This window comes from Cucurbita moschata, unplaced genomic scaffold (genome assembly GCF_002738365.1).
Source record: "Cucurbita moschata cultivar Rifu unplaced genomic scaffold, Cmos_1.0 Cmo_Scf00037, whole genome shotgun sequence".
Taxonomy (NCBI): Eukaryota; Viridiplantae; Streptophyta; class Magnoliopsida; order Cucurbitales; family Cucurbitaceae; genus Cucurbita; species Cucurbita moschata.
The window spans coordinates 1,086,937-1,105,964 of NW_019268553.1; the positions used below are offsets into that span (position 1 = coordinate 1,086,937).

Here is a 19,028-nt window from a genome sequence, read left to right on the forward strand (position 1 = left end):
ATTTAGTAGAAGATCATGGATTTATAAGTGATTACTCCTTGTTATGCGACCTTTTAGAAACCACAAGCAAAATCACGAGAGTTTATGCTCAAAGTGGACAATATTGAGAGTCGTAATTTCAAACCATCAACAACACAAAAAACAATAGAAAATAATAAAATATAGAGCTTAATTTTTAAAAAATAGAAAATAATAAATAATTATGAAATATGATTTTATGCATGCTTTTAAGTAATTTTATAGGAAAAATTTGACCTTTAAATTATTGTAATAATAAAAGTTATAATCGTCTCTAATAAAAAAAAACCATAAAGCGAATTTTAGTTAGATTTAAGATATTAAGGTAAATATAGGAAAAATTAAAACAAAACTATAAAAAATATCTATAAACATTCCAATTTATTTAAAAAATATTAATGCTATTAAAAGTACTTTAAGATATTATTTTCTCAAAATTATAATTGAGTATAATAAATTATTTAGAATTTTAAATGAAAATTAAAATCTTTTAACCGATTTATAATAAAAGTAAAAGGAAAAAAAAAAAACGTAAATCTGTAAGGTGGGTCGGTTCCGCTGACTCGTCAACCGCGGGGGAGAAAAACAAGGAAAAAAGAAAAAAGAAAAAACAAAGAAGAAATTGGCGCTGAAGCAAAAGCTCTGTTTGCTCGTTTGCAGGAGTCAGGTCCGAGATCCTGAAACTTGGTGGATAGATCTATCAACGCCTCTCCTTCACTTGCCTCGTTCTATTTCTTCAATGATTTTCTTGCATTTGTTAGCTCGACGATGTTCTAATTCTCAATTTTATTTCATTCGTTCGAGGAAATTATAATGTATTGGATCTGTTTGAACTTGCAGAAGTGGGAATCGACCTGATGGATTTTATTGGTGCGGTCTGAATCGGACCTGAACGAGATCATTTCCATTGGAAGAGAAAGCAATTGGTGATAGATATGGCTGCTGGTGGTTTTGTCACGCGGGCTTTCGAGTCCATGCTTAAAGAATGTTCTGGCGGCAAGAAGTACCCGGCCCTTCAGAAAGCTATTCAGGCATTTATAGGTCTCGTCCTCATTCGTTTCTTGAGTTCTGCATGGTTGCATTATGGATCTGTCTGTTTCTTCCTCTGAATCTTTGGAAATCTCTGAATAACCGTTTTTCTTCTGCCCGGAAATTTGTTTGGGACTGTTGTTCGTACTGTTTCCACTGGTTTTACTCTTGCATTGGTCAAATGCATTGATTAGTTATTTAAGACAAGTTCGGCATCTTTTCTCGCATTCGGAATTAGGCGAGTTTAAGAATTTTATTCGGTGTTACGTGCATGTGTATGATTTGCATGAAAATTCTCCTTGCCGTGTTGCATAATTGTCTTGCTGATGATTCCGCCGACCGCTTTTCAGATAGCACGAAAGAGATCAATCAAAGTCAACATGCTACACCAGTCGAGACAAAGCAACCGGCTCCTTCAGCTGGAGATTCCAGGTTTTACTCCGTGAATCTCCTTTGTTCTTCATAATGTAGCTAGTATATTTTATTTCAACATTCCTTGTGTTTTTACATCACAAAAATGATCGGAAAAAGTGGATATTAGGTCCTTAATCTTGTCAATTGTTTCATTATATATTAATTGGCTTGCATGAGAGTTTAAAGTCTAGTCGTTCATTTGTGAAAAGAAGAAAAAAAAAAAAAAAAAAAAGTCTTTGACAGACGGGTAACTTTTCATTTCACTGTTGGTTACAGTGAAACTGGAGGGCAAGCAGACGAGTCTCAGACAGCACAAACTGCACAGGAGGTTGAGAATGATGGCGGGAAAGTTGCTCCACGTGACCATGTATTAATTGTGTTAGGAAATGCTGGCAATGTCTTGCATGGAGATGATGCAGAGCTTGTTTTGAGTCCACTTCGCCTCGCATTTGACACAAAGAATTTAAAAGTCCTGGAACTCGCTTTGGATTGTCTCCATGTACGTGTTTTTATTTTCTATGAAACCTTACCCTTCGATTGATGATTGCCTTTTTAAACAGCAACATTTTCTAACGATCTTTTATGAGATTTTTGTTTATGTTATCTTAAGATCTCTCATTGTATAATTGACAGAAACTCATTGCTTACGATCACTTAGAAGGTGATCCTGGTTTAGAAGATGGTAAAAATGCCCCTCTTTTCACTGACATTCTGAACATGATTTGCGGTTGTATTGACAACTCATCACCTGATAGGTATGTCCCATTGCATATTATGAACATTTTTCACATTTTTGTTCTGCTAATTTATGGCCAAGTATTTGCATGGATGGTATGCAGTACCATTTTGCAAGTGTTGAAGGTTCTTCTTACAGCGGTTGCATCTACAAGGTTCAGAGGTACGTGGTTGTAGATAGGTGGTTATGATTGTTGCTTAATCAAGTCTTGACTTTTGAAAAGTGGATCGTGGATGAATGGGATTTTGTGCATCTTGATCTGGATTCTTTTGCACTATCTTGAGTTTAAGTAATGTTTTAATTATGAGGTTCTCTTCCAATTTAAAAGCGTCCATAGAATCGTGAATTTTATTTCAGAAGACTCCTTGATTAATGCTCAGATGAATAGAGATAAGCAGATTGATAAAGGCTCGGGATTGAGTATGAATTTCCTGCTCAAAAGCTGAGGGTGCATTTAAGTTATTATAAAGTTGGCTGTTTGGACTCTTGTAAATGCACTATAGCATCATCCTAGAAAATCAGCAGAACACGTTAATGTAATATTTTTATCGATTATAGGATTTTGAAGATAAGTTGTCTTATTTTTTTATTACTTTGTAATGGTGTGCAATATACCTCTCTTGGTGATATTTTAACTACAGGAAATTCTTTCGTAATAACAACTGTTAGATTATTTGGATGGAAAGACTCTTCCTCTATAGTTCTTCAATTGGAGTTTCCTCCGCCCGCTCCTTAGGTTCTGTTCTTTTGTGCCTTTTCTCAGAAATTTATTTCTCGGTTTCTTATTATAAAAGTATCAATGCATTATTTAAGGGTAGTGTCTGATATGTTATATAACACCATTTTCCATAGTAGCAACAACAAGAATCATTATGATTTTGGAATTTTTTCTAAAGCTAGGAGATCACGGTTTATGTCCTTGGACTTGGGTATTGACCTGTGGGTAGGAAAGTCAGATGTTCTAGGCAATTTCTTATTGAACCGTTTAACTAACTAGAGTTGAGCATGTGTATTGTATTCTTGTCGAAAGTCCTTTCAGGTAGCCAATTGGTAATATTTGTTTTGGAACATGATGAAGGGTGATCTAAACTTTTTGACTCTAAAGAGACATCCACAGGGTAGCTCGTCACTGAGTTTTTTATTGCCTCTGCAAGCAAGTGCAAGAAAACATTCCCTTAGCTGGTTTGCTATAGGTCTATTACAGTAGTCTAGAGAGCCTTCGGATGGCCATAGCTAAATGCAATGCCTTTATTGAGACTTGATCTAGATTCATGTCGGGTAATGATGAGATGAGGAATTGGGAGAACGAGTGAGTGGGAAATGGAGCCTCTCTTATCTTCATTGCTGTACTCTCTGGACAAGGCATCTCTGAAGCAATCTAGCAATCTAGAATATTGGAATAAGAGAAAATTGGCTGATGCACTCACTTCAAGAAATATCTCAGGTGGGAAATGGAATATTGAGCAACCTTGTTTTTTGAAGTGGCAAGTGCTAGGATGGATTATTCAAGAGATGCTAGGTGGGGGGGTGCTTCATCAGGGACTTTCTTATAATTTGACCATTGCACGAGGCCGTTGATGATTTGTAGGGTTTGCAGAAGTCTTATTACCCAAAGAAGGGTGTTTGCTTTAATAATGGGTCTAGGTGTAGTGGATTCATCAATAATTTCTTCAAAGACAAGGCCATGATTTTATTTGTTATTGCTTGTTCCATCATCCTTCTGGAGTGATGGATTGGAAGGGTAGACCAGTCTTCAAATACTTAATGAGCTTATCGTAGGCTTTCTTGAGTAGTTCTCCATATTTGTGTATTGTGAGCTTTCTTCTTTATCTGTTAATTCTTTTGTTTCGAAGTCTTCAGTTTTCTAATTTCAACTTCTTCTCTTCTTGAAATGCAGTACACGGGGAGCCTTTGTTAGGAGTCATTAGGGTTTGCTGCAACATTGCTCTCAATAGGTAGTTTGCATGTTGCCATTGTTTGATCTCTTCTTGTCAACTTAAAATAGTATAAATCGAACTATTTCCTTAAATCCATAGCAAAAGTCCCATAAATCAAGCTACTTCAAAGGCAATGTTGACACAGATGATCAGCATTGTATTTAGGAGAATGGAAACCGACCAGGTATGTAATTTAAACCTTGGTGCAAATACTTTTTTCTATTAATCGACAAGGAGAGAGATAGAACAAATTGCTTCTACCTTTGTTGGAAAGTGAGTGACAGAGAACTTGATGAACATTCAGGATAGTTTATCTACTTCCTCTGGGACAAATGAATCCATCTCTGCAGAAATTTCCAGTACGGTAGATGAAAAAACTACTGTGAATGAAGAAAATGACAAAGGGACTACTCTAGGAGATGTACTTGATTCAGTTAAAGACACATCCATTGCATCAGTAGAGGAACTTCAGAACCTTGCAGGTGGTGCCGATATCAAGGTACATATTCTTTTTATATAGGTTTTGTTTGGAATCCTATGAGCAGTTAGTATCTTGTTGCCTTTGTTTTCCAGCATTTTGTTCCAGGAAATTTGCATGGTTATGAGTTACAAAAGATCTCGTGTTGCACAGGGTTTAGAAGCCGTTCTTGACAAAGCTGTTCATATTGAAGATGGTAAAACGATGTCACGGTATATATTATAATGTGCTGTAGACTGATTGTCATTCTAACGTAATTATTGTGGAAGGATACTTACTATTTTCTTGGATTATTAAAACTCTTGTTATTCACATTCTTCAAGAGGGATTGATTTGGAGAGAGTGAACATTGTTCAACGTGATGGGCTACTGGTATTTCGCACACTTTGCAAGGTTGGTTGTCTCAGAATTCTCTCTGCATTGCTGTGTTTATCATTTTAAGCTTCTCATTTGATTCTGCAGTGCTATGTTTCAGATGGGAATGAAGGAGGAAACTGATGAAGTCACAACCAAGACTCGCATTTTATCTCTTGAGCTTCTGCAGGTTAATTGCGTAACTTGGTTAATGGTTCGGCATAATTAATTATATGTTCGGTGTATGGCACAGTAGAGCACTGATATCTTCTAATACTTTGTTTCAGTCCAGAAAATTAATCTGAGTCTTTCAGATTTACTGCTATTTGTTGATGGATCAGTATGCAGTTTGATATCATCTTGCCCATGGCTGAATCTATTATGATTTTGAGAATGGAGTTCAGTTGATTGTCCTGATTTAGTTTTATGAATGAGACGTTTTTTGTTCTATGAATGAAAGAACTAATATGATTTTAAGAACGTACAAATATCTGTGAAGTTTCATTTTCTCTTTCAATCACGTACACAACTCAATGAAAACCATAGTAAAGAACGTTTGGTGTATGTCAAAGCTTTGCTGCACTTGAGTTACAAGAATTTATTTTACATGCTTTGAATGCTGAATGTCCTTTTCCACCCTTCTTATACTTTATATGATACGATCTTGCAGGGTTTATTAGAAGGGGTGAGCCAAGCATTTACAAAAGACTTCCATTTTATTGACTCAGTGAAAGCATTTCTTTCATATGCTTTATTACGAGCTTCTGTTTCACAATCTCCAGTAATATTTCAGGTGTGCACGCTGAACAATCAATATTTACTATCTCATTTGAGTGAAACAGGCTGATATTTGTTTCTGATCATATCTTTCTCCTGACAGTATGCAACTGGAATTTTCTCTGTGCTTTTGTTGCGATTTAGGGAAAGTCTTAAAGTATGTATCTTCTTTATCCTGATGCTTAATAAAAAAAATTTAACCAGTTTATAAAAATTTCTTTTAATTAGATAGAGGCAGTTAAACGTGATCTTTTCATTTTCAGGGTGAAATTGGCATATTCTTTCCCCTGATAGTTCTGAGATCATTGGATGGCACAGATTTTCCTGTTAATCAAAAAATAGGTGTTCTCAAGTATGACCCTCTAATGCTTGTTAACATATGGCATGGCTATGTCACTGTTCAGTCTAATTCTGCTGTTCTGTTTTTGGAACTTCATTTGACAATTTCTTCTCTGTCTGTTTCCAGGATGCTTGAGAAAATATGTAGGGAACCCCAAATTCTTGTTGACATATTTGTCAACTATGATTGTGATCTTGAGGCTCCCAATTTGTTTGAACGCATGGTACGGTCAGTGTAATTTATTCTGATTTTAAATACTTTATTTGGAGTAAAACGTATTGGTTTGGGCTTATTCTTTCTTTTACTCTGTTTTGTAGGTAACCACGTTATCTAAAATTTCTCAAGGCACCCTAAATGCAGATCCAAATGTGGCAGCTGTATCCCAGACAACTTCAATTAAAGGATCATCACTTCAAGTGGGTCTTATATTATTGCCCATTTTTCAATCTTGCTATAATTCGTGCTTGATTTTGCACGACTACTTATTGGTTTGATGACCATTTCTTTTTTCTTGACCCTTCCAGTGTCTTGTGAATGTGCTCAAATCATTAGTTGACTGGGAGAAGTCACGTCTACATTCAGAAAAGCAGAGTTCAGGTGTTCATTCGTTAGAAGAAGAGTCTTCAGGCAACGAAAATCTTGAGAACAAGAGCAGGGAAGATGTGACGGGCAATTTTGAGAAGGACGAGTCCACGGTGGAAGCTGCCATCTTTGAGGTGATTAAAATTTAACTTACACTTCTCTAGTTGTGAAGAGATATTTTTTTAAAATCCTACTGTCGGCTGTTTTCTGATCTCCTTTCTTGTTATGAACGTATTTTAGTCCCTAATTTTTAGTTTGTTTTTATTAAACACAGTTCAATAGGAAACCAGTTAAGGGTGTTGAGTATCTGATTTCAAATAAGTTGGTGGGGAACACACCATCTACAGTTGCTCAGTTTCTCCAAAATACTCCCTGCTTGGACAAGGTAGAATCTCACTCTTCAAAGAACGCTGGTTGCTATGTTTTAATTGACACTTCTATTATGAATTGGCTCAATATAGACTTGTTGCAACCTTTTATTTCCAGACTATGATTGGGGATTATCTGGGTCAGCATGAAGAGTTTCCTGTTGCAGTCATGCATGCATATGTAGATTCCATGAAATTTTCAGGCATGAAGTTTGATGCTGCAATGCGTGAATTTCTCAAAGGTTTTCGTCTTCCAGGAGAAGCTCAAAAGATTGATCGCATCATGGAGAAATTTGCAGAACGGTATATTTACACCATGTGCACTTGGTTTTAAGAGAAGAAAAATTCTTTCGTTACTAAAGAAAGAGTGTAAAGAGGGGAGGATAAGGAAGTCTCTCAAAAGGGCAATGTGTTTGAAAGCACCCTACATGGTACAGATAAGAGAAAAGATGATTACAAAATGGATTGCATAGCAAACATCAGAGAGAAGCCATTGCTCTCGCATTCTCTCAAAAGTTACCTTAATATAATAATGATAAATTCTCCAATTTCTTTTAAAACATAATTCTTGAAGAACTTCTCAGGCACTTGAGAGTTGGTCCCTCCCCTCATTTTCTTGGACATTCAATTGCATTCCTCCGTAGAATTGGTTCCAATCAGAACGTTGGACTTTGTGGTTAATTTGCATATTTCATAGGATTTGTTCCAATCAGACATATTGGGTTTTGCCTAATTTGACATGTACTGAAGCAAGATATCTTGAATTCAGATCTTCATTTTCATTTTTTTTTTTTTTTTGATTGTCTTACCCTGCTTTTCGAAGTAGTCTTAAACCATATGGGAGGAGAGTGTTGAGAAAATATCTCAAGAAGTCCATTAGACTCTAATCCCTTACGGAAGATGTTAAAGATGTTATCATTATCTTTTTTCCATCTCGATAATTGAAAAGATAGTTCAGAACTTAGATTCACTCATTCGTTTCCTTTTTGCTGAGATGATTTTCACTTTCTAATGGCAGCTAGTGATATGTGTTTGTGTTGTATCCATACCAGATATTGTGCAGACAACCCTGGCCTTTTCAAGAATGCAGACACTGCATATGTTCTAGCTTATGCTGTGATTATGTTGAACACTGATGCTCATAACCCTATGGTGTGGCCTAAGATGTCGAAGCCTGATTTCACTCGTATGAATGTTATGAATGATCCAGAAGATTGTGCCCCTACAGAACTCCTGGAAGATATATATGACTCTATAGTTAAGGAAGAGATCAAAATGAAAGATGACAGCACTGACAAAGCAAAAAGCCGCAGAGAAAGGCTGGAGGGAGAAGAGAGGGGAGGCCTTTTGAGTATTCTTAACTTGGCTCTTCCGAGAAAAATGTCCTCTGCTGGTGCCAAATCCGAGAGTGAGGCTATTATTAAGCAAACACAAGTTATATTCCAAAATCAAGGAGCAAAGAGAGGGGTTTTTTATACCTCACAGAGAATTGAACTTGTAAGGCCTATGGTTGATGCTGTAGGATGGCCTTTACTTGCTACTTTCTCTGTTACTATGGAGGAAGGTGACAATAAACCTAGGGTTGTCCTTTGTATGGAGGGGTTTAGAGCTGGTATACATATCACACATGTTCTTGGAATGGATACCATGCGCTATGCATTCCTAACATCTCTCATCAGGTACGATACCGTTTATTATTATTATTTTATTAATTTGAAAAGATAGGGGGAAAAATCAATCTATACTCCTAAACTTTGTAGGTTGAATCAATTAAAACCCCATATCAATTTAAATTCTAAACTTTTTCAAGAGGATCGATTTTGACCCTTCATTAGGATTTTGTTTTAAAATTGTTGATTCATACTTCTCACATGCATGTAAGACTTCTTTGAATGCAGAAATTAATACAATATTAAATTGAAATGCTAGAATCAAGTGGGTAAGCATTTGTCATAGAGTGTTTTTATCTCTTCTTCATTTTTTTTTTACTTATTCAGGAAGAATTTTGCGATAATTTTTTTTGCTACTTGTCTTGGATTTTGAATAAAGAATAATGTTATTTAGGTAATTTTAAGTTGATTTTAAATGGAATCAAGTGAAATAGTTATGAATCACTAACAATTGGTCTAAATTGATTTATTTATGAAAGTTCAAACTGATACAATTATTAGTTTAAAGTTCTAATTTAAATAACCTGCAAAATATAAAGATATAAATTGATTCTTTTCCCCAAGATTTTAAATATAACTTTACACATGTTTGAGTTTTAATCTATTTATTTATTGCATCTGCTACTGCTGTCGTTTGTTTTAATTTCATTTTCTTGTGATAACAAGGTTTGCCTTTGACTGATGGAACTAGTTTGTTTAAATTTTGGGAAAACTGATGTCATTACATTCTTTTGCTAGGTTTACTTTCTTGCATTCACCAAAGGAAATGCGTAGTAAAAATGTAGAAGCATTACGCATGCTATTGGCCGTGTGTGATTTAGAGACAGAATCCCTTCAAGACACTTGGAATGCAGTTTTAGAATGTGTATCTCGTCTTGAATTCATCACATCGACTCCTTCTATTGCAGCGACTGTCATGCATGGATCAAATCAGATCTCCAGGGATGCTGTTGTTCAATCCCTAAAAGAGTTAGCTGGGAAGCCTGCGGATCAAGTATTTGTGAACAGTGTAAAACTTCCCAGTGACTCTGTTGTGGAGTTTTTCACTGCTCTATGCGGTGTCTCTGCTGAAGAATTGAAACAAACTCCTGCGCGTGTTTTTAGCTTGCAAAAGCTTGTTGAGATAAGCTATTATAATATGGCTCGTATACGAATGGTATGATGAATTCGGATAAATTTTTTATTGATAACGTCATTAGTAATATTATCTCCAAATGTGTTGGGCTCATGCCATACTAGTCTAATGAACTGAGGATATTCTTAGTTGTGACAAGGATGCTTTGACCCAGATGTGAACCATTCACTGGATTTAAGTAACTGGGCCAAATGTTATCTACTCTTACAATAGTGATAGGATTGCCTCCACGATGTCCTGTACTGTCATTTGTGATCTTAAATCCATTGTGATGATTAAAAAATATTTATAGGGGTGGTGGTTGCAGGGGCTTATAACTTTAAATGGTTATGCATGTCCAATTTTTTGCCTATAATATTGCTTGCTTTTCTTCTGTCACAACACTAAGATGCTGGAGGCGAAGGGTCTGTCCTCATTTTTTACAACACCTCATTCTTTCTTTGGATGCATAGGGACTGGAAGAATTTTAGAAAATAATTGTATGGAGGCACCAATTATGCAAAGTGTTAACTTTCTCCTTTCATTATGTTGCTTAACTGAGCATATTGTGCTTATTATCCACGTGATGCAATTCATAAAGTTTTAATTCTACTCGGAACTCTATGCACTGTTTATATCATGCAATGTAAAAAATTTCCTTTGCTAAATGTTATTTAGCCAAGAAAATATCATTATCAATTTTTCTTTCACTGTGTTTATTGTGGTTAGCTAAGCCTCAATTTTAAAATACTTATATATTGATTGTGGGTGGAAGAATGATCTCCTCTTGATGCAAGGATGACTTTTGGAATTTCCTTGATACTTTGCATAACTTTATATTACTTAAAGAATTTGATTGCGCATTGAGACATTAAATTTCATGTTGTAACTTATTCAATATGTGTTACGTTTTCATTTTTGATGAGGACATTTTTACTTGTGCATCTTCCAGGTTTGGGCTAGGATATGGTCTGTCCTGTCAAATCACTTTATTTCTGCTGGGAGCCATCATGACGAGAAGATTGTAATATATGCCATAGATTCTCTGAGGCAGCTTGGGATGAAGTACTTGGAGAGAGCTGAACTTGCCAACTACACATTCCAAAATGACATTCTTAAGCCATTTGTTGTTCTCATGCGTAACAATCAAAGTGAATCGATAAGGAGCCTTATTGTGGACTGTATTGTTCAAGTACGTCAAGCTATCAACTTTTATAGCGAACTTGTACAAATCACTTCGTTACATTTGATTCTAATGGAGGTTTCTGGCACATTTATTAGATTATTTTTTATTTCAGATGATAAAATCAAAAGTTGGTAACATAAAGTCTGGATGGCGAAGTGTTTTTATGGTTTTCACAGCTTCCGCAGATGATGAATCTGAGTCAATTGTTGAAAGTGCCTTTGAAAATGTTGAACAGGGTAAGCATTTTGTTTCTGTTTCCTGTTGAGAGATACTTATCTTTTGGCATATTACTCCTCAAAATTTGAATATCTAATGCTGAAGAGATTTGCAGTTATATTGGAGCACTTTGATCAGGTAGTTGGGGAATGTTTTATGGACTGTGTCAACTGTCTTATAAGGTTCGCCAATAACAAAAGTTCCCATCGTATAAGTTTGAAGGCTATTGCACTCCTACGTATATGTGAGGATCGATTGGCAGAGGTTTGTTGTACTCCCATGTAGTTTGAGTTGTTAGCAAATCACTTGCATCTAAGATGTTCTGCTTAAAAGCTCTTTGTTATTTCCATGAAAGATTGCCTTTTTTTTTTTTTTTTTTTTTCCTTTCTTTTAAAGTTTTCTTATGAGTAGCGACCTTGATGTGCAGCCTTGAGTAGTGGTATTAGCACAACAGGACCAGACTCTGAGCTTTTATTTCGAAGTTTCATTATTCATATCACCAAAATGTTTGTATAATTCGTCAGGAGTACACTTTTGGAAAATATGACCAAAAGAAAATGTGGGAGACTTGATTCGTTTCCATTAGAGGGAAGTGATAAAAAGAAATCTTAGGTGTACTGTAAATCACTAGACCTCAGAGTAGTCTCTTTAAGGTTAAACTATTCATTCATCTTCATTTGGATTCCCTAGCGAAAAAAAAGAAAAAAGAAAAAAAAATCAATTGGATTCCAACTTGATGTAATCCTTCTGTTGGGAAATAATATTTGCTTGATTACTGAGGATTTTGTGGGTATAATAGCTGCACAATATACTTCTTACAGTTGCTTCAATTAGTTACCATACTGAAGCACACGTTTCAGATGAATCTTATTTTATTTGTAGAAAATTTGGGGATGATGATAGTACTGAACCTTTGATAACTATGTTGATACTTAGCTTGGATAATTCAATATTCCCTCCATTCAATTCAATTTCTCTAATGCATAGGGTTTCATACCTGGTGGTGCTTTGAGGCCGACCGACGATAGTGCTGATCAAGTATTTGATATGACTGAGCACTATTGGTTCCCAATGCTTGCTGGGTTGTCAGATTTGACATCAGACACGAGATCAGAGGTCCGGAGTTGTGCACTGGAAGTTTTGTTTGACTTGCTGAATGAGAGAGGTGCCAAGTTCTCAAAATCATTTTGGGAGAGCATTTTTCATCGCGTCTTGTTTCCAATTTTTGATCACTTGAGACATGCTGGGAAGGAAAGCTTGAATTCTAGTGGTGATGGGTGCGTCCGTGAAACAAGTATTCACTCGCTTCAGTTGCTTTGCAATCTCTTCAATGTATTTTACAAGGTATTAATGGGCTTAAATTTGGTTATTTTTAATTTAACTATAAATTAACTGCCAAAATGGTTTTTTGAAGATAAGATTTCTTCCTTTAAAATTTTTTTTTTTCAATGTTGTACACTTCTCGGTGGTGTCAAAGCTATAGCAATTCATTTTGTGATTACCCCATTTCTTTGGTTCTTCTTAGCCTTCTTGTAAGTTTTCTTAGGGAGGGGGAGCCTCTTCCACTCGCCCCCAGGTTGTTCTTCCTTGTTGTGGGGTAAATTATCCTTTCTGTTCCCTATAAAAGAAAAACAGTAAATCAAAATGGTATTTAACCTTATTTCATTGAGTTTATATGCCTCTCAAGGAGGTGGATAACTGTCCAACCACATAGCATTTGCCATTAGAGAAATGAATTCTTGGGTTACTCTTGCAACTGTTTGGGAACAAATTCACGATAGTTAGGGATTAATATATATATATACATATATATATTTTTGTCTTAATCGAAGTGTTTCGAAAAGATCTGCTCAACATAAGTATGCTGATGCTGTTAATGTGTTGTCTAATATGCCTCCATACTGACCAAGTTACTGAAAAATGTTCTGTGTTTGATCCTGCAAGATTGTATGCCTTGCTGCTGCGTTTAAGATTTGATTTCTTTGTTAAACAGGATTCATAGTCTGTAGATATTTCTAAAAATAATTTTTGTTTTCATGATAACCGTAAATATGATCTAAATTATGCTTTTCACAGATCATTTGTTGAGTCTCTAAATTATGCCTCTCAATTGACTGTATTTAAGTTTTCTGTAAACCTTTTTGTATTGACAAGTATTATTTCCTTCTTTAGGAGGTGTGCTTTATGCTACCCCCACTGTTGACCTTACTATTAGATTGTGCAAAGCAGCCGGAACAATCAGTGGTTTCATTGGCTTTGGGTGCTCTGGTGCACCTAACTGAAGTTGGCGGACACCAATTTAGCGAGGACGACTGGGACACATTGTTAAAAAGTATAAGGTGAATACTACTTTCTTTTTAATCTTTTTTTTTTCTTTATAACATTAAACAAACTTACTTCAACTTGATATATGAAAAGTTACAAATAAGTAAAGAGCCAACAGTTACAAATTAGTGAAGAGACAAAAGTTAACAAAACTGAAAAGAAAGCTAAACCTCAAATAATTTGTACAAGAACCATATTCCATTATTTTTTTATTATTTATTATTTATTTTTATTTTTTTTGGGGGAGGGGGGATGAGAAATATAGAGACCGAATTCCTTATGTAATGAGGAACAAAACCCCAATTCAAATTGTGTTGATTACAAATCTTTTGCCTTTATGTTAGCTTGACATGAAATAACTATGAAAAATTCCAATGATCGCTTGACAAACAATCAATCTTCCGCTTGACAAACAAAATTTCTAGTTATTTATTCATTTATTATATTTATTTTCTATTTTTGTTCCCCTTAAGCTTGGCAATGATGAATAAAAGAAATTCTAGTTTATACAACACTTTTTCCTTGATCAGCTTCCCAAGCTTCTAGAAATTGCAAGCTTTTCACCCCAATCTTTCAGCCACTATCTTGACTTCAAAGAGATTTCAAAGATTTTGAGAGCCTTGTAAATATCTATCTATCTATCTATATATATATATATATATATATATATATATATATATGTTTACACTTCCCTCTTATCTCTACATAAGAAGCAATATGCCATCCCCAAATTGGATATGTAAAGGTGGATATTACTATTATCATTGCAAATGTCCATTATTGTTTATGTTTCTGTCTTTTCTCAGAGATGCTTCGTACACAACTCAACCACTTGAATTACTAAATGCTTTGGGTTTTGAGAAATCAAGCCATGATGAGGTGAATATTGTTGGTGGTACTTCCTTGAGGTCAGTTAGCCTGAAAGAAGCAAAGAACCATCATCTTGATGTCGGTGACCATGGAAAGGTATCTCCAGCATCCTCACCAAGGGTTGCAGATATCATTAGTCGGAATCCCATTGAAGAGTCTGGGTTGCATGTTACCTCATATGAATCTGTTGAAGGTTATTCTTTTAGAAAACTGACGAGCCACATTCCTTTGATTTCATTGTCACCTTTGTAAATAACGTAGGTTTGACCATTTAAAATTGTGTGTAAAGAAAGTAAGGAATGAAATTCTTTATATTGTAGGTCTTCAATCACCGTCAGCAAGAACAAGAGCTGCAGAACCTGGAAGTCTTCTGCGGAGTCAAACAATAGGCCAAAGAATTATGGGAAATATGATGGATAATATCTTTGTTAGAAGTCTTACTTCAAAATCTAAGGGACGTGCATCAGATGTCTCTGTGCCATCTTCTCCAATAAAGGTATTGTACTTATGGAATATATTTCCATAAGTTGTCTATGACCTTATCACGTATGTAGGATAGGATTTCTTGTTTGGAATTTCCAGTCCAATTTCCTATTTAGTTTGTACATTTCTTTTTTTTCTCCCGTGAAATTTGTTTATTGAGAGAAAAAGGAAAATGATTGACATGACCCAAACATAACACTTGCTCGTTCAAATAACAAAGTAAGGTGAAAAGCATGGTCAAGAATTATGTATCACTTTATGATAAACAAATTTGTTTTGCAAGTTCGTTATTGTTTGAACGGTGATTAGATTGAATCTTGGGTTTCAAACAATGATTCAGTTGATGATAAAGAAGGAGAATTTCAGTTAAATTCCCCACCCTGACAGAAAAAAGAATCGATCTAAGTTCTATTGTGTATGACTTATAGTGATCATTTTATTATACGATACTTAGTAAAACACTCATAAAAAGTCTCACAATTGAGAGACTAGTGATCCAGTGTAATTCATTTTATAAGAATCCAAGCAAAGCCTTGAGTTTTCTTATGCAAGAGTGTTTGCCATAGAACCGAGAGACCAGGGATCAGTGTAGTACTAAAAGAGCATCTGCAATAATTGCATTTGGAATAGTTGACTTATTGCCTCATGCTTAATCAATCAAGGACTGGTAGTTATTCTTCTATGTTAATGTGCTGTTGCTTGCTTTCCATTTTTTCGAGCATTTTATTCAATATGTACTTTTATGCTTTATTTTCTAGTTTAAAATTAAGACAGTCTTTGCAGAATCTAAACACTGACACGTAAAGACCTATCTCTTTTATGTTCTTGCATTTGTTTAAATTTTCACACAACACCATTGTAGCTTCCTCCTGACACTGTGGATCCCGAGGTGAAAGATGATGAGGAAAGTTTGCTATTGGGGATTGTTCGAGGAAAGTGCATTACGCAACTCTTACTTCTTGGTGTCATTGATGGAATTCAGGTTTGAAGCTGATTATTTTATGCTTTTTTGGGAATGGAGTACTTGCTTATATTATTGTAATAATTTTCATTCATTCCTATATATCCTTTGTCACCTGCTGGTGGTAAAGTGATGAATGAGAAGTTTACACTGAATGTGGTGGGGACCAGTGGTGTATAGGGGAAAGGGAGCTGCTATGAATTGTATTGTAAATTGTTTATTTCCACATTGTAATGCCTGATGGATTCTTGCAGAAGAAATACTGGGACAAGCTTGGAGCACCACAAAAGATTGCCATAATGGACATTTTGTTATCTTTGCTCGAATTTTCCGCTACTTATAACTCATATGACAATCTCAGACAGCGCATGCATCGCGTTCCTGATGAGAGGTAGACAGAGAAAGTTGCACTTTTCCCTAAATGTATCTAAATTTTTGTAATGAAAGATAATCATATTTCTTCCTTACACAGGCCTCCACTAAATCTTCTTCGCCAGGAGTTAGCTGGAACTTCAATTTACCTAGACATCTTACTTAAAGCAACTTCGGGATTTAATGGGATTGAAGCAGAACAAGAAACAACCGTCGATAATCTGGAAGTTGATACTGCATCAGCCAAAGATGATTTGACTTCCCTTCAGGATTCTAGTGCAGTTAACAATGTTGACGGAATAGCTGAAAGCAGGCTAGTATCGTTCTGTGAACAAGCTCTTAGGGATGCATCTGATCTGCAATCCTCTGCAGGGGAAGCCACTCACATGGATGTCCATCGAGTTTTGGAGTTACGTTCTCCAGTGATCATTAAGGTATCGATCAGTTGGCCATTAGCTTTTAAATGTACTAGATAAGTATTGATACTAGAGTTGTAACTTTTTTTTTTTTTCTTTCATTTTTATGACCGAAATTGGTTGTTCTTTCTACCAAGTTGAAATGCATAATTTAAGAATAATTGTTCCAATTTTTTCCATCCAGGTGCTCAAAGGCATGGGCTTTATGAACAGTCAGATATTCAGAAGACACCTGAGAGAATTTTATCCTTTGCTTACAAAACTTGTATGCTGTGACCAGGTATTCTCCTGCAAAATGTTTAATATTCTCAGTGATATTATTTTCTTTTATGGGTATTACGAGGCTGTGCTATGTGAACATGCTTATGTATGCAAATATGTGACCTTTGAACACTATCTGATAGGGGTGAGAGGGGTGAGAGCTCTTCACCGTTGCTACTTTTACCAGATAATGGTGTTTCTTTTTGGTACCTATCTAAGGTTTTGTTGTGGCCCCTGTAACTTTTACTGCCTCTTGAGAACATTTTTATGGCTGCCATAATTTTTATGGCTGCCATAATTTTTAACAGTTTTCTTACTTTTGTAAGAGCCCTTTCGAACTTCCTCTCGAACTTCCTCTCTAGGTTTTTAAAACACGTCTGTTAGGGAAAGGTTTCCACACCCCTATAAAGAATGCTATGTTATCCTCTCCAACCGATATGCGATCTCACAATCCACTCTCCTTTGGGGTCCAGCGTCCTCGCTGGCACTCGCTTCCTTCTTCAATCAATGTGGGACCTCCCCAATCCACCCCTTTGGGGCTCAGCATCCTTGCTGGCATACTGCCTCGTGTTGACCCCCCTTTGAGGCTCAGCCTCCTCGCAGGCACATCGCCCGGTGTGTGGCTCTTATATCATTTACAACGGCCCAAGCCCACTGCTAGCAGATATTGTCCTCTTTGGGTTTTCTTTTTTGTGCTTCCCCTCAAGGTTTTCAAAACGCGCCTGCTAGGGAGAGGTTTCCACACCCTTATAAAGAATGCTTCGTTCTCCTCTCCAATTGAGGTGGGATCTCACATTCCTTTTAATATTTGTGCCATGATAAAAAAAAAATATCTTTTTAAAACTTAAAAGTAGATGTCATTCATGGTCGTCTATTTACTTCATTACAAACAACCTTTTATTATCTTTAACAGTGGAGTGGAGTAGTTCTATAATTCATTTGACACGGCTGGATTGGTGATCTTCTATTGGCTACTTTGTCCAAGTCAATGTTTTGGACTGTATTTATTGACTGTGTTTTTTTAATCCAATACATAATGAACGAGATAGATTCACTGTGTTCATTAGGGATATTTCTTTCTGATTACCTTTTTCTTGGTTTGTTCAGATTGATGTTCGAGGAGCTCTTGCTGATCTCTTCAAGATACAACTGAAAGCACTATTGCCATAGTTTCTATTGATTCTTTGTTCTCAAATCTCCCCAAGAGTGCTTTTAAGCATTTGTTGCTCAAGAAGATCAAGCTCATCATCATTGAGTTCTCTTCCGATGACATTTATTTCGTCAATGTTAGATTTTTTTTGGTAGGAAATGGAAGGAGAAGGTAAAAGTATAAGTTAACCACGGTAAAAAAGGAGGCAAACAGCACCATATTTTATAACGGATGAAGTGAAATCATCATGTCTCCTTGGTGTTACTGCGTGGTTAAGGTAGCTGAGGTAAAAATTTCAAATATTATGCCCACTATCCAATTTTGAGGTGCGAATTTATTACTCGAGTATTAAAGTATTAAATTTAATGACTTGGTAATTATTCATATTAGCTATCAATGCTTTTTGTTTTATTTCGATTTAACCTACATGCCAATATATGGTTAGGTACTCGAGATTACCCCCTCTTAATTTAAGCTGCTATTTCGGGACGAGGATTAAACCATCGACCTTTGAAATGGTAATTAATTACTGTTCTGATCAAATATGCCTCGAATTGATGTGATAAATATTTATTGATGGCTATAAATGGGGGGTTTTCATATTTGACCCTTTTCAAGCAATTGAAGAAGTCTATTTGGTGTCACATTCAGACATTAAATTATGAACTTTTGGATAATGTTGATATAAATGCCTCTTTAATTGTGGAGAATATTATGGGTGGTGGTTGATGAGAAGTTTTCAAAACTATCTATGATTCTAGTAGTCCCTGGAATCTGCTTCGACTTGTAGTAATCTGCTAGCTGGTAGGTTTCACTTTATTCTTATCTGTACTACTCTGTACTACTGAGATCCTTTCTTTGGTTCCTCGTTTGAAATTTTCTCATTTTTCGTGTTAATCTACACTCTATTAGATGAATACGACTCTCCACAATGACATGATATTGTCCAATTTGAGTATAAGTTTTCATGG

At 35.7% G+C, this 19,028-nt stretch overlaps 1 protein-coding gene across 4 annotated transcripts; it reads left to right on the top strand.

Annotated features, from left to right (window-relative positions):
* The first annotated feature begins 579 nt into the window (after positions 1–579).
* On the top strand, positions 580–18,560 carry LOC111431957 (brefeldin A-inhibited guanine nucleotide-exchange protein 5-like). 4 transcript variants are annotated; one of them, XM_023068698.1, is made up of 34 exons: positions 580–685; positions 859–1,059; positions 1,398–1,479; positions 1,738–1,960; positions 2,095–2,216; positions 2,301–2,359; positions 4,095–4,152; positions 4,234–4,318; positions 4,439–4,633; positions 4,766–4,824; positions 4,936–5,005; positions 5,088–5,156; positions 5,637–5,759; positions 5,847–5,900; positions 6,007–6,095; positions 6,210–6,306; positions 6,401–6,499; positions 6,608–6,799; positions 6,940–7,050; positions 7,152–7,336; positions 8,086–8,712; positions 9,442–9,859; positions 10,770–11,009; positions 11,116–11,239; positions 11,335–11,483; positions 12,207–12,563; positions 13,392–13,558; positions 14,351–14,607; positions 14,735–14,910; positions 15,760–15,879; positions 16,113–16,249; positions 16,331–16,664; positions 16,831–16,926; positions 18,015–18,560. In XM_023068698.1, exons 2-34 carry the CDS (start codon positions 954–956, stop codon positions 18,075–18,077), a joined length of 5,343 nt encoding a protein of 1,780 aa, XP_022924466.1. In that variant the 5' UTR covers positions 580–685; positions 859–953; the 3' UTR covers positions 18,078–18,560. The 4 variants fall into 4 exon arrangements, with proteins under 4 accessions (XP_022924466.1, XP_022924467.1, XP_022924465.1 ...); XM_023068699.1 differs by having other exon boundaries at positions 608–705; XM_023068697.1 differs by having other exon boundaries at positions 610–774.
* Positions 18,561–19,028: the final 468 nt, after the last annotated feature.

Coding starts and splice junctions, on each gene's coding strand:
- LOC111431957 (XM_023068698.1), top strand. CDS start 954: ATGGCTGCTGGTGGTTTTGTCACGCGGGCTTTCGAGTCCATGCTTAAA. Junction 8,713..9,441: donor TTCCTAACATCTCTCATCAG/GTACGATACCGT, acceptor TTCTTTTGCTAG/GTTTACTTTCTTGCATTCAC. Junction 11,240..11,334: donor CTTTGAAAATGTTGAACAGG/GTAAGCATTTTG, acceptor AGAGATTTGCAG/TTATATTGGAGCACTTTGAT.